The sequence below is a fragment of the Pan paniscus genome, chromosome 8, assembly GCF_029289425.2.
Source record: "Pan paniscus chromosome 8, NHGRI_mPanPan1-v2.0_pri, whole genome shotgun sequence".
Classification (NCBI taxonomy): domain Eukaryota; kingdom Metazoa; phylum Chordata; class Mammalia; order Primates; family Hominidae; genus Pan; species Pan paniscus.
In genome coordinates, this window is record NC_073257.2 from 109,347,922 (window position 1) to 109,373,015 (window position 25,094).

At 47.8% G+C, this 25,094-nt stretch overlaps 3 protein-coding genes across 21 annotated transcripts in view; 1 reads left to right on the forward strand and 2 right to left on the reverse strand.

Moving 5' to 3' along the window:
- Positions 1 to 2,495: 2,495 nt before the first annotated feature.
- EXOSC1 (exosome component 1) lies at positions 2,496 to 12,486 on the reverse strand. Of its 4 annotated transcripts, XM_034931242.3 has the most exons (8): positions 12,333 to 12,486; positions 12,110 to 12,225; positions 9,615 to 9,689; positions 7,535 to 7,623; positions 5,033 to 5,066; positions 4,063 to 4,113; positions 3,545 to 3,629; positions 2,496 to 2,905 (listed from the first exon to the last, which is right to left on the reverse strand). In XM_034931242.3, exons 1-8 carry the CDS (start codon positions 12,484 to 12,486, stop codon positions 2,799 to 2,801), a joined length of 711 nt encoding a protein of 236 aa, XP_034787133.2. In that variant the 3' UTR covers positions 2,496 to 2,798. The 4 variants fall into 4 exon arrangements, with proteins under 4 accessions (XP_034787133.2, XP_034787134.2, XP_034787135.1 ...); XM_034931243.3 differs by lacking the exon at positions 9,615 to 9,689; XM_034931244.3 differs by lacking the exon at positions 9,615 to 9,689 and having other exon boundaries at positions 5,026 to 5,066; positions 12,333 to 12,357.
- Positions 12,487 to 12,591: 105 nt separating this feature from the next.
- On the forward strand, positions 12,592 to 23,430 carry ZDHHC16 (zinc finger DHHC-type palmitoyltransferase 16). Of its 9 annotated transcripts, none has more exons than XM_003825424.4 (11): positions 12,592 to 12,731; positions 17,731 to 17,978; positions 18,150 to 18,344; positions 18,474 to 18,562; positions 18,954 to 18,982; positions 19,589 to 19,722; positions 19,858 to 19,905; positions 20,781 to 20,866; positions 21,720 to 21,843; positions 22,034 to 22,104; positions 22,837 to 23,430. In XM_003825424.4, exons 2-11 carry the CDS (start codon positions 17,736 to 17,738, stop codon positions 22,949 to 22,951), a joined length of 1,134 nt encoding a protein of 377 aa, XP_003825472.1. In that variant the 5' UTR covers positions 12,592 to 12,731; positions 17,731 to 17,735; the 3' UTR covers positions 22,952 to 23,430. The 9 variants fall into 9 exon arrangements, with proteins under 9 accessions (XP_003825472.1, XP_008948987.1, XP_003825473.1 ...); XM_008950739.3 differs by having other exon boundaries at positions 21,774 to 21,843; XM_003825425.4 differs by lacking the exon at positions 19,858 to 19,905.
- Positions 23,431 to 24,387: 957 nt separating this feature from the next.
- Positions 24,388 to 25,094, reverse strand: part of MMS19 (MMS19 homolog, cytosolic iron-sulfur assembly component) — a 40,334-nt gene continuing 39,627 nt past the window's right edge. For all 8 annotated transcript variants that reach the window (XM_063607837.1, XM_063607838.1, XM_055093245.2 and 5 more), the window contains 2 exons: positions 24,864 to 24,964; positions 24,388 to 24,783 (listed from right to left, as the gene is read on the reverse strand). In XM_063607837.1, the coding sequence (XP_063463907.1) occupies positions 24,756 to 24,783; positions 24,864 to 24,964 (129 nt within the window). In that variant the 3' untranslated portion in view covers positions 24,388 to 24,755. The remainder of the gene's footprint in view (positions 24,784 to 24,863; positions 24,965 to 25,094) is intronic.

Below are 25,094 nucleotides of genomic sequence, written 5' to 3' on the forward strand. Positions count from 1 at the left end.
TCACGTTGCCCCCTGCAGCTCTTGCTTGGTGCTCCCCTGATTGGAAAGTCACATTCTGAACTCCATTATATCCTCTTTAGAGTAAGTAAAGTCTGCTTTTTTTTTTTCTTTTTGAGACAGCCTCGCTCCGTCGCCCAGGCTTGAGTGCAGTGGCATGATCTCAGCTCACTGCAGCCTCCCCCTCCTGGGTTCAAGCAAGCCTCCCGCCTCAGCCTCCTGAGTAGCTGGGACCACAGGCATGTGCCACCATGCTTGCTTAATTTCTGTATTTTTAGTAGAGACGGGGTTTTGCCAAGTTGCCCAGGCTGGTCTCAAGCCAGTTTTGGCCTCCCAAAGTGCTGGGATTACAGGTGTGAGCCACCGTGCAGGCCTCAGAATTTTTTTTTTAACTGTTTATTGTTACCAACTTGTAAACTTTACTAAAGATGATCTCAAAAAGTGACTTAGTGCAGTGGAAAGGAGTATAATTACATTATAAACACAATTGCCTTCTCTGAAAAGGTCACTGGAATACAAGAAATCCCATAAAGCTGGAGAAAGAACATTCCCTTTCCCTTCTGGTAGGAACAAGTAACACCCTCCATCTGTTGAGCTCCTAATGAAGTTCCTCTGTGCCACCCACTGGATGAGGGATATTACATATGTTAGCTCTCATCTTAACCCATGAAAGGGCTGGTAACTCCTGTTTACAGAAGAGGAAACAGTCCCAAAGAAACATGTAAAAAGCACCAAATATCACACCACTTGGTACTGGGGCTGGGATGGATATTACTATGCAAACAAATGAAGGTTCTTACCCAAAGGTTTAAATACTTTCAAGCATCTTGCTTTTCAAGTTTAGATTTTCATTTGACCTACACAATAACTTTGAGTAATTTCAGTCTCCAACAGCCTGGTGGGATGTTATTTTCCTAACCTGTGCAGAATTCTAGATCAGAAGTTGGTAATTTTGGCCAGCACAGTGGTACACACCTGTAATCCCAGCACTTTGGGAGGCTGAGGAAGGAGGATCACTTGAGGCCAGGAATTCGAGACTGGCCTAGGCAACATAGCAAGACCTGGTCTCTACAAGAAAAATTAGCCAGGCATGGTGGTATGTGCCTGTAGTCCCAGCTACTCAGGAGATTGATTGGGGGAATCACCTGAGCCCAGGAGTTTGAGGCTACAGTGAGCTATGACTGCACCACTGCACTCCATCCTGGGTGACATTTTGAGGCCCTGTCTCTTAAAAATTGCATGTACAAAACAAAACAAAAAACCCAAGGCCAGGCATGGTGGCTGATGCCTATAAGCCCAGCACTTTGGGAGGCCAGCACTTTGGGAGGCCAAGGCAGGCGGATCACCTGAGGTCAGGAGTTCAAGACCAGCCTGGCCGACATGGTGAAACCTCATCTCTACCAAAGGTTAGCTGGGCATGGTGGCGCATGCCTGTAGTCCCAGCTACTGGGAAGGTGGAGGCTGCAGTGAGTTGAGATCGCGCCACTGCACTCCAGCCTAGGTGACAGCGAGACTGTGTCTCAAAAAAAAAAACAAGAATAAAAACAAAAACCTGGATGTGGATCTACAATGATCTCAATCTCTAAAATTTTCAATTATAGAAACCCTAATATTCAAGGTTAGGAAGTAGAGGATAGAAACTAAGGTGGGCTGATTCTAAAGCTCACATTACGCACGGTCACTAAATACTGAAAAGACAGGCTTCCTGAATAATATCTCAAGAAGTGACATCTCAGACTCACATTTCGTCGGCAACCTCTCCATGCTTAACTCTCATCCCTTCCTCATCCCCAAACTTATGCCTTCATTTCTGCTTCTGCATTTAGCCTGGGCTTGTCTCTCTGCCTTGAATATCTTCACTTACTTTTATGTTCTTTAATTTATTTTGATCTCACGTCACTAATCCTTTCCTGGCCACCTCATATGACAGTACTCTGTCCCACTTTTCAATTCAGATTTAACATTTCCTGGAGTACCCACTATATCAGTGATGTGTATCAAATACTTTTAGACATGTTATTTATTTATTTATTTTGAGACAGAGTCTCGCTCTGTTGTCCAGGCTGGAGTGCAGTGGTGCAATCTCGGTTCACTACAACCTCTGCCTCCAGGGTTCAAGCGATCTTCCTGCCTCAGCTTCCTGAGTAGTTGGGATTACAGGCGTGCGCCACCACGCCCGGCTAATTTTTGTATTTTTAGTAGAGATGGGGTTTCACCATGTTGGCCAGGCTGGTCTCAAACTCCTGACTTCAACCCAACTCGGCCTCCCAAAGTGCTGGGATTTACAAACATGAGCCACCATGCCTGCCTCACATGCTATCTGTATCACCACGTGTCCTCAAATTTTCATTAAACCACAATGTACCTAAATGAAGGGGACGTATGTAAAGCACTTGACTCAGTGCCTAGCACAGTAAGTACTCAATAAGCAGAAGTACTGAAATGTCCTGACACCATTTAGATGTCTTTCTCTGCTTAAGACAACAGACTCTATAACATCCTTTTAGTAAAAAAGTTTTATCATAGCAAAAAATATGTATTTATAAGGACTGTCAGGAGGGATAGGCTATTTCCAATATCACAGTTTTGTTTGCTGGTGCCTTGAAAAGATAAGATTTATTACTCAAGAGAATGAAATCCACTGATAGGTTCACAGAAACATGTTCCATCTACAGCGTAAACTGGAAGATTTTTCTGGAAGTGGCTGTTGGCCGACGCCAGGTGTTTGAATAAAGACAGCAGCATCTTGGTGTTATACTCAGGAACAGCTTACCCCCTTCCATAGGGTAAAAAGTCGCTTCTTAGGTCTGCAAGAATTCGGGTTGTACTCGGGCTACTTTCCGGAATTCTTTAGTGTGGGTCTTAGGGCACTGCATCTCACACCAGCTGATGGGAACCATCTGGATACCTGGAAGGGAAAAGCTGGTAGTGGAGCCCAGACCCCAAAGATTTGCCTGCGACTCCTCTTTTATGCTGGGTATGAAGCTGAAGTGCCACCAAGCTTCCTACTGAACCTCAACTCATAAAGAAAAAACTTTGTTCATTCTACTGACTTATGAAGTGAGTCCCGTTTCCTTGGATTTATATAAGGAGAATCAGGCTGGGCGTGGTGGCTCACACCTATAATCCCAGCACTTTGGGAGGCCAAGGCGGGCAGATCATTTGAGGCCAGGAGTTTGAGACCAGCCTGGCCAACATGGCGAAACCCTGTCTCTACTAAAAATACAAAAATTAGCTAGGTGTGGTGGCGTGTGTCTGTAATCCCAGCTACTTGGGTGACAAGAATTGCTTGAACCAAGGAGGTGGAGGCTGTGGTGAGTGGAGATGGCACCACTGCACTCCAGCCTCCTCGACAGAGTGAGACCCTGTCTCAAACAACCACCACCACCAGCACCAAGCAAAAAAGAAAAAAATAATCATTCTAATCTCAGAAGGAAATATCTATAGCCATACTGCTTCCCAGATAAGGGAAACCAGGAAAAACAATGGATTGATCCCAAACCATAGATCCAGGGAAAGTAAGGATGTGGAAACAAGGCCATCTCACCTGACTCACTGTGGGCTACCACCACTCCCAGCTCGTTCTCGGCGGTGGTTAGCAGGTAGTTGGACTGTGCATCACCTAAGGAGATCTAGTCACATAACACCGGTGAAGGAAAATGAGGAGTTAGAAGTCTTCCCCCACCTTAGCCACCAGAGTTGTTTTTCTACCTTTTTTTTTTTTTTTTTTTTTTGAGATGGAGTCTTGCTCCGTTAACCAGGCTGGAGTGCGGTGGCATGATCTCAGTTCACAACCTCTGCCTCACGGGTTCAAGCGGTTCTCCTGCCTCAGCTTCCCGAATAGCTGGGATTACAGGCATGTGCCACCACGCCCAGCTAATTTTTGTATTTTTAGTAGAGACAGGGTTTCACCATGTTGGCCAGGCTGGTCTCGAACTCCTGACCTCAGGTGATCCACCCGCCCTGGCCTCCGAAAGTGCTGGGATTACAGGCATGAGCCACCACACCCGGCCTCCTTCTCTTCTTTTGACAAAGGACCAGAAGTCTGCTGGGAATAAAGGATACCACTTTGGCCAAGACAATGTCACCTGGGCGGAAACTCTTATAAATTTCAACCTGTAAAGAAAGAACAGGAATGTTAAGTGAAAGCTCTAGACTGGGTCTATATGAAACTGTGAACGCTTCTGGTAAAGCCAATCTACTTTCTAATCCTGGAGGGTAGAAATCATCATTACTCATGTCAAGTCAAGAACTTTTAATTGCTTCTACAGTATTATCATACAAATGAAAATTTTTTTTTTTTGAGATGCAGTCTCGCTCTGTCGCCCACACTGGAGTGCAGTGGTGCGATCTCGGCTCACTGCAACCTCTGCCTCCCGGGTTCAAGCGATTCTCCTGCCTCAGCCTCCTGAGTAGCTGGGATTATAGGTGCGTGGCACGACACTGGTTAGTTTTTGTATTTTTAGTAGAGACAGGGTTTCACCATGTTGGTCAGGCTGGTCTTGAACTCCTGACCTTGTGATCCGCCCACCTTGGCCTCCTAAAGAGCTGGGATTACAGGTGTGATCCACTGCACCCGGCCCTTTTTTCTTTTTTTTTAAGAGGTGGGATCCCACTGTGTCACCCAGGCTGGAGTGCAGTGATGCAATGGTAGCTCACTGCAGCCTTGGACTGCTGGACCAAGGGATCCTCCTGCCTCAGCCTCCCAAGTAGCTAGGACTACAGGTGCGTGCCACCACTTAACCTCAAACTCCTGGGCTCAAGCAATCCTCCAGCCACATCCTCTCAAGCAGCTGGGACTACAGGCATAAGCCACCATGCCCGGCCAATTTTTGAATTTTTAAAATTTTCGTAGAGACAGGGTCTCGCTATGTTGCCAGGGCTGGTCTTGAAGTCCTGGACTCAAGTGATCCTCCCGCCTCAGCCTCCCAAAGTACTGGGATTACGGGTGTGTGCGACCATGCCTGGCCTGAGATAATACTTTTAAGGGATTGAGATACGTAAAGTCATTAAAAAAAAAGAACCAACCAACAACCTTGTCTTTTTCAGTTGCTCGGACATCTTCCTTGCTATAAAAAAAGAATTAACAGAAAGATTAATTACCTGTGAGAAAGAATTTTTTTTTTTTTTTTTTTTTTTTTTTTGAGACAGAGTCTCCCTCTGTCACTCAGGCTGGAGTACAGTGGTGCAATTTTGCTCACTGCAACCTCTGCCTCCTGGGTTCAAGCAATTCTCGTGCCTCAGCCTCTCAAGCAGCTGGAATTACAGGCACGTCCGCCATGCCCAGTTAGTTTTTTGTATTTTTAGTAGAGATGGGGTTTCACCATGTTGGCCAGGCTGGTCTTGAACTCCTGACCTCAGGTGATCCACCCGCCTCAGCTTCCCAAAGTGCTGGGATTACAGGCATGAGTCACCTTGCCCAGCCTGTGAGAAAGAATTATTCTGTAGATTCCTAGTAAATAAAGAGCTACAAGAACAGACAGAACAAGTTGTAAATGGGACACAGCTGCTACCCAGAGGAGCAGGGTGGAGAAGCATCCTCAGACCACATGGAGCAGCAGTATCAATACCTCTGATTAGATAAAGGCAGATCGGATTTGGCAAGAAAGGATAAGGAGTTTCGTTGCCTCAGGGCTTGAACAGAAGCACTATAGCAAGGGCCCCCAACTTCTGGTGGCCTGTGAGGAACCGGGCTGCATAGAAGGAAGTGAGTGGCAGGCAAGCTTCATCTGTATTTACAGCTGCTCCCCAATCGCATACATTACTGCCTGAGCTCCGCCTCCTGTCAGATCGAAGTGGGCATTAGATTCTCATAGAAGTATGAACCCTATTGTGAACTGCACATATGAGGGAGCTAGGTTGCCCACTCCTTATGAGAATCTAATGCCTGATGATCTGTCACTGTCTCCCATCACCCCCAGATGGGACCATCGAATTGCAGGGAAACAAACTCAGGGCTCCCGCTGATTCTATATTATGGTGAGTTGTATAATTATTTCATTATATATTACAGTGTAATAATAACAGAAATAAAGTGCACCATAAATGTAATGCACTTGAATCATTCTGCAACCACCCCCTCCATGGTCTGTGGAAAAACTGTCTTCCAAGAAACTGGTCCCTGGTGCCAAAAAGGTTGGGGACTGCTGCACTACAGAACCACATCAAATCCTGAGGCTGGAAAGGGCCTCAAAAGTTAGATTATCTGCCTGGCAAGAAATGTTTGTCCTTTCTCAAGGAAGCCACACGAAATCACCATCTCACCCACAAATCTTTTCAATGTTTTATAACCTCTGAGTTCAATCTATATTAAATTTTAAAGTGCTTCCTAAAATGCCTTCTACTTTTTTTTTTTTTTTTGAGACGGAGTTTCACTCTTGTTGCCCAGGCTGGAGTACAATGGCACGATCTTGGCTCACCGCAACCTCCGCCTCCCAGGTTCAAGTGATTCTCCTGCCTCAGCCTCCCTAGTAGCTGGGATTATAGGCATGTGCCACCACGCCTGGCTAATTTTGTATTTTTAGTAGAGATGGTGTTTCTCCATGTTGGTCAGGCTGGTCTCGAACTCCCGACCTCAGGTGATCTGCCTGCCTCGGCCTCCCAAAGTGCTGGGATTACAGGCATGAGCCACCACGCCCAGCCTGCCTTCTACTTTGGTTTGAGTCATCCTGACACTGCTAAACTTCAGCTTCACTCAATTCTTTTTGCTTTACCTTTTATTTATTTATTTGTTTTTTGAGACAGGGTCTCACTCTGTCGCCCAGGCTAGAGTGCAGTGGTGCAATCTCAGCTCACTGCAACCTCTGCCTCCTAGGCTCAAGTGATCTTCCTGCTTCAGCTCCACAAGTAGCTGGGACTACAGGCACGCACCACCATGCCCAGCTAATTTTTTTTTTTTTTTTAAAGACGGAGTCTCGCTCTGTCCCCCAGGCTGGAGTGCAGTGGCGCAATCTTGGCTCACTGCAACCTCTGCCTCCTGGGTTCAAGCGATTCTTTGGCTTCAGCCTCCTGAGCAGCTGGGATTACAGGCACACGCCAACATGTCCGGCTAGTTTTTGTATTTTTAGTAGAGACAGGGTTTCACCACACTGGCCAGGCTGGTCTCAAACCCCTGACTTTGTGATCCACCCACCTCAGCCTCCCAAAGTGCTAGGATTACAGGTGTGAGCCACTGTGCCTGGCTAATTTTTGTATTTTTTACAGAGATGGGGTTTCACCATGTTGGCTAGGCTGGTCTCAAACTCTTGATCTCAAGAGATCCACCCGCCTCAGCTTCTCAAAGTGCTAGGATAACAGGCGTGAGCCACCGCGCCCAGCCTTTGCTTTACTTTTAAACCCTCTCATTAATATTTTCCTTTTGTCCTAGATCATCCATGTATTTTTTGGATACTACTAGGGGAGAATCAAAGCACAAAGAAGAAAGAAAAATGGGCAAGAGAAAAATAGGAATTGTAACTGTTGCTCAAAATTCTGGTGTCCTAGTCTATCCTAATCTTATTCCAGTTGCTAAGGTATATGTGAAAAGGATACTTCTTACCGGATAGTTCCTCGAAAAGAGTTCTTAAGTGGCATGGACCCCACATACAGGATGTGTACTTTGGCAAAGCGTGAATTGATGCTAGAGACCTGCGGAATAGAGAAAAGATCAGCATCAGAGTATAAGCAGTTGTCAGCTCAAGGAAGCAGCAATAAACTGGGGATTACTAGGACTTCAGTGCAAGCAACCCTACTAAGTAGAGAATTTAAGACAAGTTAACTCCTACTTCTCTCTGCGTAAGTGACACATGTAAAGAGGAATAAGAGCCACTTTGGCCACCTGGTAGAGTTACTATGGGAAACAAAGATGGTATGGGTTTTTTTTTTTTTTTTTTTTGAGACGGAGTTTCACTCTTGTTGCCCAGGCTGGAGTGCAATGGCGCGATCTTGGCTCACCGCAACCTCCGCCTCCTGGGTTCAAATAATTCTCCTGCCTTAGCCTCCTGAATAGCTGGGATTACAGGCATGCACCACCATGCCCAGCTAATTTTGTATTTCTAGTAGAGACAGGGTTTCTCCATGTTGGTCAGGCTGGTCTCGAACTCCTGATCTCAGGTGATTTGCCTGCTTCAGCCTCCCAAAGTGCTGGGATTACAGGTGTAAGCCACTGCACCCGGCTGGGTTTTTTTTTTTTTTTTTTTTTTTAAATCTTTTCACAACTTGCCCTTCAGAGAGGTATAGACTTTTTAAAGTATAGATGGCTAACAATTAAAAAAAAAAAAAAAAAGAGGCTGGACACAGTGGCTCATGCCTGTAATCCCAGCACTTTGGGAGGCTGAGGTGGGTGCATCACTTGAGGTCAGGAGTTCAGGACCAGCCTGGCCAACATGGTAAAACCCCATCTGTACTAAAAATACAAAAATTAGCCAGGCGTGGCAGCACATGCCTATAATCCCAGCTACTCGGGAGGCAGAGGCAGTAGAATTGCTTGAACCCAAGAGGCAGAGGCTGCAGTGAGCCGAGATCGTGCCACTGCACTCCAGCCTGGGTGACAGAGCAAGGCCCTGTCTCAAAAAAAAAAAAAAAAAAAAAACAGGAATGGCAAAAAAATAAAGTCTTTTGCTTCTCTGCAGAAAAAGAACTCAGCTTCAGATGTTCAAAAATAGGCCTCCTAATCATCCTCTGGCATCCCTGTTTCCCAGACACAGGTAGAACTATGTATTCAGGGAATCAGCTCACTGAAGGAACTATGCATGCCTGAACTTGGCTGCCTTGATTATTATCCTAGAAATCTGTAAGCCAGCACAGTCCAGTAAAACTTTCTGTGATGACAGAAAAGTCATGTGCTGACCAGTATAGCAACCACTAGCCACAAGTGGCTATTGAGTACTTGAAATGTGGCTAATGTGACTAAGGAAATCAATTTTATTTTTTTCTTGAGAGACAGAGTCTTGCCCTGTTACCCAAGCTGGAGTGATCATGGCTCACTGCAGCCTCAACCCCCTGGGCCCAAGCGATCTTCCTGCTTCAGCCTCCCAAGTAGTTGGGACCACAAGCATGTGCTACCACGACTGGCTAATTTTTTATTCTTCTTCTTCTTTTTTTTTTGAGACGGAGTCTCACTCTGTTGCCCAGGCTGGACTGCTGTGACGCAGGCTCACTGCAACCTCCGCCTCCTGGGTTCAAGCACTTCTCCTGCCTCAGCCTCCCGAGTAGCTGGGATTACAGGCATGCACCACCACGCTAAGCTAATTTTTGTATTTTTAGTAGAGACAGGGTTTCACCATGTTGGCCATGATTGGCCAGGCTGGTCTTGAACTCCTGACCACAGGTGATCTGCCCACCTCGGCCTCCCAAAGTGCTGGGATTACAAGCATGAGCCACCATGCCCGGCAATTTTTGATTCTTTTTGTAGAGATGAGGTTTCACTATGTTTCCCAGGCTGGTCTTGAACTCTGGGCTGAAGCAATCCTCCTGCCTCGGCCTCTTAAAGTGCTACAATTACCAGTGTGAGCCACTGTGCCCTGCCAGAAATAAATTTATGTAGCTTGTGGCTATCATACTGGACACTGCAGTTCTGGCATGGTCATGATTTCAGTATTGAATGGGCATTCTAAGCATGGAGGTCAGGACCAACTTACCTTACAGGTTACAATAGCTCCCACATCTGGCAGTAACTGGGACTCTGTTTCTCTCACTACAGACACCACTGGAAGCTACAGAGGGAACAACAAAAAACTGAAATGTCCTGGCTAACCCTTGGGTCAAGGCATTTGTGGCTTGAGAGTAATATAGGAATGTCTTGGTATAAAGGTGAGAGTTGGAGTATGGATTCATTTATAGCCCAGAGCAGAAGGCCTTAGAAATTTTAGGAAATAGGAGGACCAGGAGGCTACAGAATGCTGCTAGAAGACATACATCTCTAAACTTCTTTTTTTGTTGTTGGAGACGGAGTCTTGCTCTGTCGCCCAGACTGGAGTGCAGTGGCACGATCTCAGCTCACTGCAACCTCCGCCTCCCGGGTTCACGCCATTCTCCTGCCTCAGCCTCCCGAGTAGCTGGGACTACAGGCACCCGCCACCATGCCCAGCTACTTTTTTTTGTAGTAAATCTCTAAACTTCTAATAAGTTTTTTGGTGATTCTCTCAGAATTTCTTGGTATACAACTATATTGCCTATAATCATTGACAATTTTACTTTTTTTGGTTTTTTTTGAGATGGAGTTTCACTCTTGTTGCCTAGGATGGAGTGCAAGGGTGCCATCTTGGTTCACTGCAACCTCCACCTCCTGGGTTCAAGTGATTCTCCTGCCTCAGCCTCCCGAGTAGCTGGGATTACAGAAGCCTGTCACCATGCTCGGGTAATTTTTTGTATTTTTAGTAGAGATGGGGTTTCACCATGTTGGCCAGGTTGGTCTCGAACTCCTGACCTCAGGTGCTCCACCCGCCTTGGCTTCCCAAAGTGCTGGGATTACAGGTGTGAGCCACTGCGCCCTGCCGACAATTTTACTCTTTCCTCCAAAGTTATACTGCTTCCTTCTGTTTCTTATTTTATTGCACAGGCTGAAATTTCCACAAAAATGTTACATAATAGCGGCTATGCTTGTTTTCTTCTATTTTAAGTGAATACTTGCAGAGTTTTCTCTTTGAGCATGGTATTGGCTGTTGGTATAAGACAGATATTTTGAGCCTCATTTTTTATCAATCTCTCCGTTGCTCACAATGCTTCAGCTCTCCTGGCCTTCTTTCAGTTTCCCCAACTTACCAAATTCTTCCCACTTCCAGATCTCTCTTCAACCTATTCTTTCTGCCAGAACTGCACTCTCTCCACCCACCTGACTCTTACCTACTCTTTAGATGATTCAGCTTAAATGTCACTTCTGCTGACTAGGATGGGTTTGCCTGTTACATGTTCTCAAGGTTCCCTGTAATATTCTTTCAAAGCACCACCACATATGTAACCATATGCTCATTTGAGCATTTATTTGTTTACAATTTGTGTCTGTGTCCTTTGATAGCAGAAACCAAGTCAGCGCTGTGCCTGACACATGAAAATACTCAAGTGATATCTATGAAATGAACAAACTCAGGACTGTTAAGAACATTCCCAACAATGACTGAATAGAAAGCCCCTTGAATCAGACAGCTTAAGTTACTTACTCAAAGCAGAATCAAGGTCAAGTTAGCCAGAACGTAACTGTTCTAATTCTGAATCCTCTTTCTATTGTGCTCCTTCAAATATTGCTTATATGATCCTGAGCTAATCCTGGATCTATCTCTGAACTAGAAAGGTAGGTATTACTCACACATTCAACATTTATTGAGGAGCTGCCTTGTGCTATATACGGATGGTATGGTGGTAGGGCCTGCTTTCACGGACTTAGATTTAAGCAGGGGAGAAGTCTAGTAGGAAACATATACCTGAGTGTCTCATCATATGCTGACATAGTGCTTGGAAGAAAAGGAACAGAGTTTTTTGTGAGTCTTTAACAAAACAAACAAAAACAAAACACCCCACAAAACTCCTTTCCTCAATTAGTGGGTCCAGAAGGACTTCTCTGAGGTGATAGTAGAGAAGCTATCTAAAGGAGGTAGGAATTAAATAGGCCTAGGAAGATAGAAGCGTTCCAGATAGATGGCATGTTACAAAGGCTCTGTAGCAGGAAAAAGCTTGGCGCATTACCGACACTGAAAGAAGCTAGTATGTTATAAAAATTTTTTAAAGGGCAAGCAGAGACTGTGATTATAACTTTTAAAAACAGAAAAAACAGTATGACTAGATTGCGTCAGTGAGGTGGAGATAGTGGCGCTAGATAAAGTCGGAGAGGTAAGCAACATTCATACAGTATGCAACTCACTGCTGGGCTGGGCTGGGCTGGGATGGGATACTGAGTTCGCATCTGCTTTTGTCCCAACTTCCCTCCCCGAGGGTCAGCAGCACAACCAAGCGAGATCAACACAACTAGTGTGTGGTGGCTAAGTGCACCACAGCGGCGATACGGCTAGAAGAAACTAAGAGACCAACATTGTACCACTGAGACACTAAAGACGCGTCCGCAGTGCCCATGCCTAAGGACTGGAACTCAAGGGCAGCCTAAGGGAAAAACAGAGAGGAGATGGCATGCCGCTTCCTTTACCGCGCCATTCTCGCTGCTCTTCATCAGACAACCGGCAAGCGACGAAAAGATGTAGCCGTGGCGGGTGTAGGTGCCGCTGCCCGGGCTGCCCTCCTCCAAGTTACACAGACGTTCGCCTGCAGAAAAAATGCTGCATCGGTCACGGGCCCCCAGAAGCTGTAGGCCGTTTAGCCTTCTTGCTTCAGCCCCTATCCAGGACTCTGTACGGGAAGCGCTCACTTACCGGGGATGCAGTATCTCACGGGTGGCGCCATGATTGCCGCTGTCCCAAAACCCGGATGAAAACGAAGTCGCTTTCTCATTGGCCAAACCCAGGCACAGTTCCGCAGTAAGACACGTGTCAATTGGTATTCTTTATCCTTGCGCGTAAACTCCATTTCCCAGGTTACCCCGGGACAAATCCGGGGGCGGAACTTCAGAGCTCCACGCTTGCGCCTGCGCGTGTGGTTGAGGATGGGCTGGCGGCGGGTCCGGGTCCGCTGCTTGGCGCTGCGGGTGGCGGGCCATGGTGGTTTGGATTGAGCCGGGCCCGGCCGGGGCGCCGAGTCGGAGGGGGTGGCAGTGAGCGGCGGCAGAGGCTGCGGGGCTCGGTTTGGCTGACTGGGGAGTCGGCAGGCGGCAGGTAAGGGCGAAGCCTCGGCCCTTGCTCCCCATCCTAGTCCCTTTTTCTGGGTAGGGCACTGCCCTGGGGCCTTGTCTTGAGTCCGGGTTCCTACTGTCTCCTCGCCCCGCCCTGCGGGGCCGTGCCCTCCTCAGCCCGAGCGCACCTTCCGAGCAATCGTTACGCTCAGAGCAGGAGGGAAGGAGGTCAAGCGACCCAACTCGTCTGTTTCACAGATATGGAACTTCAGATTCAGAGACAGGGTTTGACTTGTCCAAAATGATCAAGATAGTTAAGATAGAGCCCAAACTGGAACCCACGGTTTTTGACTTCCAGTCCATCGCAGTTTCACCTCGCGGCTGTCATTGAGAAATAAAACCTTTTCCCGGTTTTTTTTTTGTTTTGTTTTTGAGGAGTCTCGCTCTGTCGCCAGGCTGGAGTGCAGTGGAGCGATCTCTGTTCACTGCAACCTCCGCCTCCCGGCATCAAGCGATTCTCCTGCCTCAGCCTCCCGCGCAGCTGGGACTACAGGCGCGCGCCACCACGCCCAGCTAATTTTCGTAGTTTTAGTAGAGACGGGGTTTCAGCATGTTGGCCAGGATGGTCTTGATCTCTTGATCCGCCCGCCTCGGCCTCCCAAAGTGCAGGGAGTACAGGCATGAGCCACTGCCTCCGGCCTTTTCCCGGTTTTTTAAACTGCAGCTTCCAGTCCTGCGGTCCGATCCTCTTCGCGGCCCCCCATCCCCACTTCAGTAAGCTTTCTCTGGTTGAAAAAGCCGAACTCTGGTTGTGTGGGCCCGTCATCAAAAGATAAGCAGTCCCCAAATAAAGTTGTTACTCTTTTTCTTCTCAGCGTGTTAGCCCAGAAGAGAGGTCTGCACATGAATAAAATGCTACTTTTTATTGATGTTGGGTATCTCCTACTTGAGATTGCAAACATCCTGAGAGCAGCGTCTTTGTCCAGATGACATTCGCCACGACTTTGATCTCAGTTCACCTGACTTCTGATGGCTTTGCCGTCTGTCCTTCCCTGTCCCCTCAGTCGACTTTCCCATTGGGAAACAGATGTGACTTAAAGCCATGGGAAGAGGGGAGTGTTGTGGCCAGCAATCTCCTCCAGTCTGGTGGCAGATGACCAATATGGCCTGTGACTATTACTGAGGGATCAGAGTACTCGGGCTTGTGCTTGGGGTGGTAGTAAAGCTGCGCTTTGCTCTGTTTCCTCCCGTTCACTGAGATTAGCCCCTTCTCCCCTACACACATCTTTTTGAATTTTGCTTTACCTCTGTTTCTTGAGATGAAAAGTCTGGGCCAGGTGCGGTGGCTCATGCCTGCAATCCCAGCACTTTGGGAGGCTGAGGCAAGCGCATCACCTGAGGTCGGGAGTTTGAGACCAGCCTGACCAACATGGAGAAACCCAGTCTCTACTAAAAAAATACAAAATTAGCCAGGCGTGGTGGCACATGCCTGGAATCCCAGCCACTCAGGAGGCTGAGGCAGGAGAATTGCTTGAACCCAGGAGGCGGAGGTTGTGGTGAGCCCAGATTGTGCCATTGCACTCCAGCCTGGGCAACAAGAGTGAAACTCCATCTCAAAAAAAAAAAAAAAGAAAAGTCTGTGTGTTCAGTTGCGGCCCACTTACTACATATGTAATTTTCCTGGCATCCCATACCCCATTAGCTAATGGAGAGAGGCCCTAGCCTCAGACTTTGTTCAACCAAATCTGTATCTGTGCATCTAGGAGCTTTCTGTTTACACGGTTGGGCTGATTTCTGGTTGGGCTTGTTTTCAAAAACGACTTCTAGCTCCTAAGTGCCATGATTTTAATAACAGTTTGTATTTCTCTCTTTATGAATCAGGAAGAATGATAACAGCAGACACTTATTTAGTGTTACCACATTGGCAGGAGTGTCCTTGCTGGTATTTGTAGGACAAATAGACATCTGGCCAGGCTTTCCACTTCTGCATCCCTCCAGGTCATTCATTCAACAAATATTTATTGAGTACTTCCATGAGCCAGGTATTGTGCTAAGTGCTTTATAAACATTTCATTGACACTTACCAAAGAAGTTTGCTCTTCATACCTGTGGGTTTCACATCGCTGATCCAATCCAACCATGGATTGGAAATATTTGGGGGCAGCTGGGCATGGTGGTTCGCTCACACCTGTAATCCCAGCACTTTGGGAGGCCAAGGCAGACAGATCACCTGAGGTCAGGAGTTCAAGACCAGCCTGGCCAACACTGTGAAACCCCGTCTCTACTAAAAATACAAACATTTGCTGGGCGAGGTGGCAGGTGCCTGTAATCCCAGCTACTTGGGAGGCTGAGGCAGGGAGAATTGCTTGAACCCAGAAGGCGGAGGTTGCAGTGAGCCGAGATCTTGCCACTGCACTACAGCCTGGGCAACAGAGCGAGACTTCATCTCAAAAACAAACAAAGTGTTTATGTGTAGCATTTACTTTGTATTAGGTATTATGAGTAATCTAGAAATGATTTAAAGTATATGGGAAGATACGTATAGGTTATATGCAAACACTATGCCATTTTATATCAGATTTGAGCATCCATGGATTTTGGTATCTGAAGGGAGGACTGGAACCAATCCCTCCGCAGATATGGGGGTTGACTGTATCTGTATAGTTACAGAATCATAAAAGGTTAGAGCTGGAAGGGACCTTAGCATTTAATCCTACTCCCTCACTGAATGTGAACACAAGGAGATTGAGTCCCAGTAGAGTTGAATGATTTGTCTGAGGTTACGGAACTGCTTAGGGACAGAATTGAACCCTAAAGAATTGGGTAAATCTGGTCTTTGAGGCAGACATTTCCTGCAGCGCTGAAGAATTTAGGACATGGTTAAGAATGATCTGAAAAGTGGAGAATAGAAGTTTGTTTTGTTTTTTTTTTTAAGACTAGAAGAGGTGTGAGGTAGTATATAATTCGAGTTTATTACAAACGAGGAGTGCATTGGATTTGCATGCCATTGCTACAAAAAGTATTTTGGCAAATAGGAAACTCTCCATGACCTATAGAAAGGGAATGAACAGCAGTGTGGACAGTCCAAAAGCCACCTAGATTTGTTGTGGGGTAATCTGTTTTGTCCCACTCTTACATTTGATTGTGGGTGTCTACTATTTTAAAAATTCATGCTACAAGCCAAATCATGCTTCCAAACAATAGGGGTGGAAGTTTGAGCTTGAGCTTTTAATTTTTTTTGAGGTGGAGTCTCACTCTGTCTCCCAGGCTGGAGTGCACTGGCGCGATCTTGGCTCACTGCAACCTCCACCTCCTGGGTTTCAGCGATTCTCCTGCCTCAGGCTCCCAAGTAGCGGGGATTACAGGCATGCGCCACCATGCCCAGCTATTTTTTTCATTTCCAGTAGAGACAGTGTTTCACCACGTTGGCCAGGCTGGTCTCAAACTCTTGACCTCAAGTGATCCACCTGCCTCGGCTTCCCAAAGTGTTGGGAGTACAGGCGTGAGCCACTGCGCCCGGCCTTTTTTTCTCTTTTCTACACTCCCCTTAATTCTTTTAGCTTCCTAGGAGGTGGCAGGAATGGACAGTTTCTTTATCCTGGTGCTGAGCGTAGGTCCCTACTGAATTGTGCCTTCTCCTTCTCTGTGGACCTTGTCTGCTGAGTTTCTTTTCACCTTAGGGCTTACAGGGCTTGTGCAAGGAGGTAATTAAGTGTTTTCTTTGAAAGGTCTTTTGTGGGGATGAGCCAGGGTGCAAGGAGAGTACAATACTCCAGTTACCTAATTGAAACCATCCCTGCAGTGGAGCAGCCTCCTCCAGTTTCTGTTGGGTTTTGAGCTACCTGTTAAATAAATCAGTGGGATTGTCAAGGACAAAGCCCTCCCTGGCTGCCTCAGGGCAAAATCAGGTAATTTTTTTTTCTGGTGAAAGTCTTTAATCTGCAGAACTGATGAAACTGTCATCGAAGGAATCTGTTAGCGCATCTGTGTCTTCTGTTCTGGTCATTGCCCAGGCAGCCGATCTCTTCCCATGGCTGTTGCATGAGGTAGAAACTGCATAGAGGAGATGGAGGCACTGGCAGAGGTGCCATAGAAGCAGTGAACTGGGAAGTCTGGTTGGGTAGCTTGGGGCTAAGGCAGCAGCTGCAGAGAAGGTTCTTGAGTGTCTAATTAGACTGGGGCAGTGGAGTCCATCAGAGAGGTCAGGACCCGAGGCCTTCATGAATCAACATGGAGGTCCCCTCCCATTGACTCCTTCCTGTGTTCTGCTCAGAATACCTGGAGTTGTCTTGGCTACCATTTCCTTGGGGTGGGGCTGGGAATGGAATTGGAGACAAAGCATTTTCTGTCATGCAAGGGGTAGCTGGCTGTCCTGACAGGAGACAGGGAATCTCTTGCTACCAGGTTGAGTTGGCTAGCCTGTGACATCAGCCCAGAGGGAGTAGGAAGAAGAGTATCTTTTGCCGAGACTTAAATAGCACCAGGAAATACCTCGGTACAGGATCCACATTCTGTGTACTCATTCCTCCATTGGCTGTTCTTTGGTGAGGAATAATCATCTGAAGGTAGGTTGATGCACTAGGGCAGTCAGGAAGCCCTGGCAATCTCTGCTACAGTGGCCATGCCCAGAGACACAGTGGACAGCTTTGTCCATGTTGGCCACACTCCACCCAAAAGTCTGTCTACACAGACAACTCCTAAGACTGCTTTGATTTGGAGTGGCCTTTCTCACCCCTTTCCTGTGGCCTGTTGCTTTAGGTGTGCATCACCTTGGATTTGCTGTGCAACCATGTGGTGTAATTTAAGTACAATTTCTGCAGGCTCAGAACCGTCAGTTTTACTCCCTTAATCTGGTTGGAACATTGGCACTGGTCAGTCCGTAGAAAAGTGAAGTAACCTTCCTACTTCTCATAGTTGGTGACTGGCCTAGCTGGGTCTTAGTCTTAGGTCTTTGCCCTCCAAGTGAGTACTCTAGGCCTTCCCACTAGCGGGGTAGGGAGGGAGGGCTCAGACTAGATCCTCACAATGGTGTGCTCTCGTAGGAACCATGCGAGGCCAGCGGAGCCTGCTGCTGGGCCCAGCCCGCCTCTGCCTCCGCCTCCTTCTGCTGCTGGGTTACAGGCGCCGCTGTCCACCTCTACTCCGGGGTCTAGTACAGCGCTGGCGCTACGGCAAGGTCTGCCTGCGCTCCCTGCTCTACACCTCCTTTGGGGGCAGTGACACCGCTGTTGATGCTGCCTTTGAGCCTGTCTACTGGCTGGTAGACAATGTGATCCGCTGGTTTGGAGTGGTGAGTGATGTCCAGGGAGCAGGAAAAGGGGTGTTGTGGGGAGCAGAGGGACATGTCTCTCACAGACCCAACCCAGGTTTTGGAGGCCGGCCCCCACCCCCAGGGAAACTCCGAGTCTGCTTTGGGCATAGCTCTTGCGCCATGTCTCCCTGACCTTGCTGGTGTTGGCAGGTGTTCGTGGTCCTGGTGATCGTGCTGACAGGCTCCATTGTAGCTATCGCCTACCTGTGTGTCCTGCCTCTCATCCTCCGAACCTACTCAGTGCCACGACTCTGCTGGCATTTCTTCTATAGCCACTGGAATCTGATCCTGATTGTCTTCCACTACTACCAGGCCATCACCACTCCGCCTGGGTACCCACCCCAGGTGGGTCCTCACAGGAGCACTGGGGGAAGTTGCTGGCTATGGGAGCTGGTCCCAGGAGTGGGGAGAGTATCTTGGTATGTTTTGAGAGACAGAACTGGTGCTGCCACGTTATGCTCTCCCTTCACACAGGGCAGGAATGATATCGCCACCGTCTCCATCTGTAAGAAGTGCATTTACCCCAAGCCAGCCCGAACACACCACTGCAGCATCTGCAACAGGTGGGTCTTGGCTTTGCTCTCTGGGAATCCCAGCTGTGGTCCTTCTGTAGCCCTAGGGCAAAACCTAACCTTGAGTTTGCTAAGACATGGGTGAATCACCCATCGTGTCCCAGGTGATGTGCCCTCTTCTCCTGACACCTCATCCTTAGGATGGTCCTGTGAGTTAGGCATTATTACCACTTGTGAAAACCGAGGTTTGGAGAGATGAGTTACCTTGTCCAATATCTTATAGCCATTAAACTGCAGAGCTGGGTTTGAAGCAAGGCCTGGCTGTCTTCAAAGTCTGTGCCCTTTCCACCTCAGCAGGATGCTGGTCCTTGTAGGGAAGGATTGGCACTGACATCTCAAGAACTTTGGCCACCGTAACAGAGCCTGTGTCCCTTCCTCACAGGTGTGTGCTGAAGATGGATCACCACTGCCGTATCCTTTTGCTTTCTCTTCTGCCTGAGGCCTTCTTTAGCTCCAGAGCACTGTACAGGGTTAATGGCCACCATTTTAGCATCACCCTGCAGAGAACACTGGACTTGAGGAGTTGTGGGGGCTGACCATCTCCTGGGAGAGCAGGAAGCTCACACTCTAGGACGGATCTTCTTGGAGCAAGGAATCTTTTAACACCTCTTTCTTTTCTAGACTCTCATGCTAACAGCTATTGGATGGAAAGAGATGTTTGGGCTTCTGTGGTTGTTTACTGTGTACGCCAGATAGAACCATGGGTCTCCAGCTGCTGTTCCACACAGATGTTTGGCTAACTCCAGCTAGGCTGAAATATTGGCAGATTCATTTTACTGAAGGATTTCAGTTTCCGTGACTTCTTGGTGGGACCTGAATGCTCTGAAAAGCTTTGAGCATTTTCACCTCAACCTTGGGTGTGAACAGTCTTGTATTTTCTTGCCTTTGGAAAGTAGTTCTTAGTGACTGGAAGCCTGAGGCTTGGGTGATGTTGTCAGGAACCAGGGATGAACCTGAGGGGCCTGGACACCGCCTGAAATTGTGTTTGATTCTAGTCCTTAATCATTTCCCAACCAGCCTGGCTAAACAATTGTGTGGGCCACTATAACCATCGGTACTTCTTCTCTTTCTGCTTTTTCATGACTCTGGGCTGTGTCTACTGCAGCTATGGAAGTTGGGACCTTTTCCGGGAGGCTTATGCTGCCATTGAGGTGAGCTCATCAGGAACAGGGCAGCTCAGTAGTGCAGAACTTCGGGATGTAGAACCTGTCCCTAAGGAATGGGGCTGGTAGCACTCCATCCTAGAGGCCTGAGAGTATAACCAGCACTGTTTTCCGTCCCCTTAGAAAATGAAACAGCTCGACAAGAACAAACTACAGGCGGTTGCCAACCAGGTGGGCTGTCCCCACCCCACTGCCTCCTGCTGCTCAGGCCTGGGGGTATAGAGTTGCTAAGGCATCTGGGACCGACCTGCCCATGTAGTTGTAGAGGCTGCCGAGAGGCCGCCGAGAGGCCACTCTAGACCAGATCAGGAGTGTTCAGGCAGGCTGGCTGTGGTGGGTAGACTAAGTGGCCTACAGGCAAGCTGGAAGTCCCTGGTATGTGACAGTTTTGGCTATCTATCCCGTCATCACCTCTCTTTGGGCCGAGCAAGCAATCTGCCTTGGTGATGGCCTGAGCAGCAAGGAGTCTATGTTAGTCTGTGTAATGGGGTTCCAGGGGACAGAGATCAGGCTGAGTCAGTCTGATCATCTCTTGCTTCTGGTCCATCTGCATCTGGATCATCCCTGCCCCCCAGTACCTTTTAGGACTCCTTAATCTGCTGAGCCCATCTTGATTGTATTTCTGCTGCCCTTTCACAGTCCCTAGTGGAGCTCACAGTCCCTAGTGGTTTTCCCCACTCCAGTCAGTCCATTCTGGGTATGGTCTGGTCTCCTCTCTTGGGGATGCAGCTACGCAGTGAAGGAGTTCTGGCTGGGGATTGGAGTGGCTTCCCCTGGAGCCCCATTTGTGTTGTCACTCTACAGGCCCAGGGTCAGCTTCTCCTGTGCTTCACCATCCTGTCCAGACCCTGCTCTGCTGCCCAGTGTTTGTCCATGTGGTGATGCCGCTGGGCTTGGTCCACCCATCTTGGCTGCTACCCTAACTCCTCTGTGGCTTTACCCTGTTTTCTCTGCCTGGATTTGGATCATTTCCTGCCTATAGGTGCTGGGGGCAGTTGCTGGAGACCCACAGAGCAAATGAGCCAGCTTTGCTGTTTTTTTTCTAGACTTATCACCAGACCCCACCACCCACCTTCTCCTTTCGAGAAAGGATGACTCACAAGAGTCTTGTCTACCTCTGGTTCCTGTGCAGGTATTTGTTTTTGATAGTTTTAAGGGAGGGGAAGCTTCAGAAAAAAAGTTTTTTAGGTGCCCACACGCAGGCAGAAACCCATTCCTAAGTGAACTGCCACTGCTCTAATTTAGGTTGGCAGAGAGCCAGCACTTTCTTCAGCATTCAGGGCAGGGAGCACTGAGGATATTGGCATTGCTTATTACTAAGCACACAGATACAAGTATGTGCTTGATATGTAACCAAAGTAAGTTAAACTCCTTATTTAATCTTAGCACCTGTCTAAAGGCTGGGTGACTATTTATAGATGAGGAAAACTGAAAATTGGGGGCCAAGGGGCAGTGAAGTGAAGTGACTTGTTCTATGATACACAGCTAGTAGGAATATTAGCACTGGAATTTGAATTTCATGCCATCCCATTCCAACCCTGGGTGTTTACGACCTCCCACTATCTCCCAAGCATGGGTATTTTAGGAAATATAGAACAGTTTCTCAGCAATACAGACTTATTTCTCTATTCTCCTTTCCACATACTCTCTTTTCCCTTAACAACAACAGAGATGGAGTCTTGCTATGTTGCCCAGGCTAGACTCAAATGATCTTCCTATCTCAGTCTCCTGAGTTGCTGGGACTACTAGGCATGAGCTACCATGCCTGGCTTCACATCATTTATTCTTAGGCCACTTTGATGCTTTTTCATTGATGCTCTTTATAGACATAGTGAAGTAAAAGTTTATCTAGGATATATGCTGGGAGGTGAGGAAGACTTAGGTAGAGAGGTTCCAAACCAGTTGTTACTGCTTAGCTCAATTTCAGACATACTTCCTCCAGCCCTCTCTAAACTACCCACCAGTCTTCGCCCCTCTTTTCTTAGTTCTGTGGCACTTGCCCTGGGTGCCCTAACTGTATGGCATGCTGTTCTCATCAGTCGAGGTGAGACTAGCATCGAAAGGCACATCAACAAGAAGGAGAGACGTCGGCTACAGGCCAAGGGCAGAGTGAGTAGGGTTGAAGGCTCGGGGTGGGTAGGTGGGTAACTGAACTTGCTCTCCTGTAAACAGAGGCCATGGGCAGGGCTGACTAGGGCAAGCATTGTAAAAGGCCAGAACTACTCTATCTGAGCTTTAGCTTAGCCAATTTAGTCTCAAAAATTAGAAGTTCAAAGAAACATGTTTTTCTTGGCTCCAGGTATTTACGAATCCTTACAACTACGGCTGCTTGGACAACTGGAAGGTATTCCTGGGTGTGGATACAGGAAGGTAATGTAAGACACAGACTAATGCTGTCCAACAGAACACTGTGATGAGAAAGATGTTCTATGCCTGTGAGCACTTGGAATATGGCTAGTGGCTACTGTGTTAGCACAGTTCTAGACTCTAGGAATAGAGATCATTGTTCATTTGAACCAGAAAGGCTTGAGGCCAATACTGTGTGGTTTTAAGTAACAGATGAGGCTTCAACATGACTACAGTAGAGTCCTAGGAAAGCTGTGCTCAGGAAGGGGCCTCTGGGTGTAGGATACGGTGGCCACCAGTCACCTCTCACTTGGAGAGCAGTGTCTAGAGTTCAAGCCAATAATTTGTGAGATTAAAATAATCTACTTGTCATAGAGGCCCTAAGACAGTAACTGGAGCTAGCTCTCTCAGCCCAAGACAAGGGGAAACAATTTTTCAAATGGCAGTTACTGAGGCGGTAACAATCAGATGAACAGACGTGCCCTTCCCTCCTCCCTTTCCCATGTACATGACACTCCTATCACTGTGCTTACAGTGGACCTTTAGAAGTTTAGCTCGAAACCTTAAAAGGCCTTCAAAGCACCAAAAGGTACATTTGTTGGGTAAAATTGGGTAGCAGAAATTAGAACTTTTGTTACTTTCATGATCGACACCGAGGTAGCTTCAGGATACCTTGATGTATGCTTGTTAAGGAATGATGATTGGGAAGGACCAAGAATTCTTGGAACTCAGAGACATTTCTCTCTTCTCTTCTAGGCACTGGCTTACTCGGGTGCTCTTACCTTCTAGTCACCTGCCCCATGGGAATGGAATGAGCTGGGAGCCCCCTCCTTGGGTGACTGCTCACTCAGCCTCTGTGATGGCAGTGTGAGCTGGACTGTGTCAGCCACGACTCGAGCACTCATTCTGCTCCCTATGTTATTTCAAGGGCCTCCAAGGGCAGCTTTTCTTGGAATCCTTGATCAAAAAGAGCCAGTGGGCCTGCCTTAGGGTACCATGCAGGACAATTCAAGGACCAGCCTTTTTACCACTGCAGAAGAAAGACACAATGTGGAGAAATCTTAGGACTGACATCCCTTTACTCAGGCAAACAGAAGTTCCAACCCCAGACTAGGGGTCAGGCAGCTAGCTACCTACCTTGCCCAGTGCTGACCCGGACCTCCTCCAGGATACAGCACTGGAGTTGGCCACCACCTCTTCTACTTGCTGTCTGAAAAAACACCTGACTAGTACAGCTGAGATCTTGGCTTCTCAACAGGGCAAAGATACCAGGCCTGCTGCTGAGGTCACTGCCACTTCTCACATGCTGCTTAAGGGAGCAAAAATAAAGGTATTCGATTTTTAAAGATATGTAGCTTCTCACTCTCTGCCTCACAATAGGGCAGGGAAGGGGAAAGTCAGGGTCAAGACCTAGTGAGTAGGTGTTCTGGTCATGCTTCCTACATTTTTTTTTTTTTTTTTTGGAGATGGAGTATCACTCTGTCTCTCAGGCTGTAATGCAGTGGCGCGATCTCGACTCATTGCAACCTCCGCCTCCCAGTTTCAAGTGATTTTTTTTTTTTTTTTTTTTTTTTGAGACGGAGTCTCGCTCTATATCACCCAGGCTGGAGTGCAGTGGTGTGATCTCGGCTCACTGCAAGCTCTGCCTCCCGGGTTCACGCCATTCTCCTGCCTCAGCCTCCCGAGTAGCTGGGACTACAGGCGCCCGCCACCACACCCGGCTAATTTTTGTATTTTTAGTAGAGACAGGGTTTCACTGTGTTAGCCAGGAGGTCTCGATGTCATGACCTTGTGATCCATCCGCCTCGGCCTCCCAAAGTGCTGGGATTACAAGCTTTACAGGCGTGAGCCACCACGCCCGGCTCAAGTGATTCTTGTGTCTCAGCCTCCCAAGTAGCTGTGATTTAAGGCGTATGCCACCATACCTGGCTAATTTTTGTATTTTTAGTGGAGATGGGTTTCACCATGTTGGCCAGTCTGGTCTTGAACTCCTGACCTCCACTGATCCATGCGCCTCGGCCTCCCAAAATGCTGGGATTACAGGCGTCAGCCACCATGCCCAGCCTAATTTTTTTTTTTTTAATTATTTGTAGAGATGGGTTCTTGCTGTACTGCCAGGGCTAGTCTCAAACTCCTAGCCTCAAGCGATCCGCCTGCCTCAGCCTCCTGAAGTGTTGGGGTTACAGGCGTGTGCTACTGTCCTGGTTACCCTGAAAAATTTTTGGCCAATCCCTGTCATTGTTATTCCAGTGACGCCTCTGGTTATATGAGGCATATGTGGGGTGGGGGAAATATCTGACAGCCCCATTACCAAAAGAAATCTTTATTCTTCAGCAGGTAGACAACATCTGCCAGCCCTGGTCCTCAGGGCCACACTCATATGCACTCACCCCTCAGCAGCATATCGCCCCTTTTCTGACATATAAATGCAAGAGACCCAGGACCCTAGATCTTTCTTCAAACACAAGTGTCTCACACACACTTATTTTACAAATCCACTAGAAATATGGACTCTTATGTTCCTTGTACAGCCATGCAACAGAGGCCTAGCATTTGTGCTGTGTCTGTGGGAAAGGCAGTCAGAGACCAGTGGTTTCCCTGCTTTGGGGAAGATGGCTCAACAGTTAGTAATCCCAGGTTAGATTGTCAGAACAGTCTAGGCCAGGACTGAGGGCTCAGCTGCCAGGGCTCCCCAACAGAAACCTGTAGGCAAAAAGAAAGTTGGCAGCATTAGTGATGAGGCTCATCTTGGTCCCATCTCTCCCCACGACCTAGAAACTCACCACTCCCCTCTGGCTGACACTGCTTCCTTGCGCACCAGTCTCTTCTTGTCATCCAGGGGTTTGGCTAAGGCCCGAATCACCTGTGGTTTGTACGGCAGCAGCTGTGGAGTCAGAGGATATAATCAACCTTGCTCATCCAAGGCAACTGAAAGTACCGCTTTTTTGATTCTGTACAACTAATATTCTGAGGAAAGCAAAACATCTTTAGTGATTCCAAGGGATGTTAAGTGG

Bases quoted from the DNA above. Each gene is read 5' to 3' on its own strand.
- EXOSC1 (XM_034931242.3), bottom strand. From the start codon at position 12,486: ATGGAGTTTACGCGCAAGGATAAAGAATACCAATTGACACGTGTCTTA. The intron at 3,630-4,062 runs GTATCCTTTATT...TTATGTGACTAG, and splicing joins ACATTGTCTTGGCCAAAGTG to ATCTCCTTAGGTGATGCACA. The intron at 2,906-3,544 runs GTGAGATGGCCT...TTTCCCTTCCAG, and splicing joins GGTAGCCCACAGTGAGTCAG to GTATCCAGATGGTTCCCATC.
- ZDHHC16 (XM_003825424.4), top strand. From the start codon at position 17,736: ATGCGAGGCCAGCGGAGCCTGCTGCTGGGCCCAGCCCGCCTCTGCCTC. The intron at 18,983-19,588 runs GTATCCTTTTGC...TTTCCCAACCAG, and splicing joins GAAGATGGATCACCACTGCC to CCTGGCTAAACAATTGTGTG. The intron at 20,867-21,719 runs GTATTTGTTTTT...CTCTTTTCTTAG, and splicing joins TACCTCTGGTTCCTGTGCAG to TTCTGTGGCACTTGCCCTGG.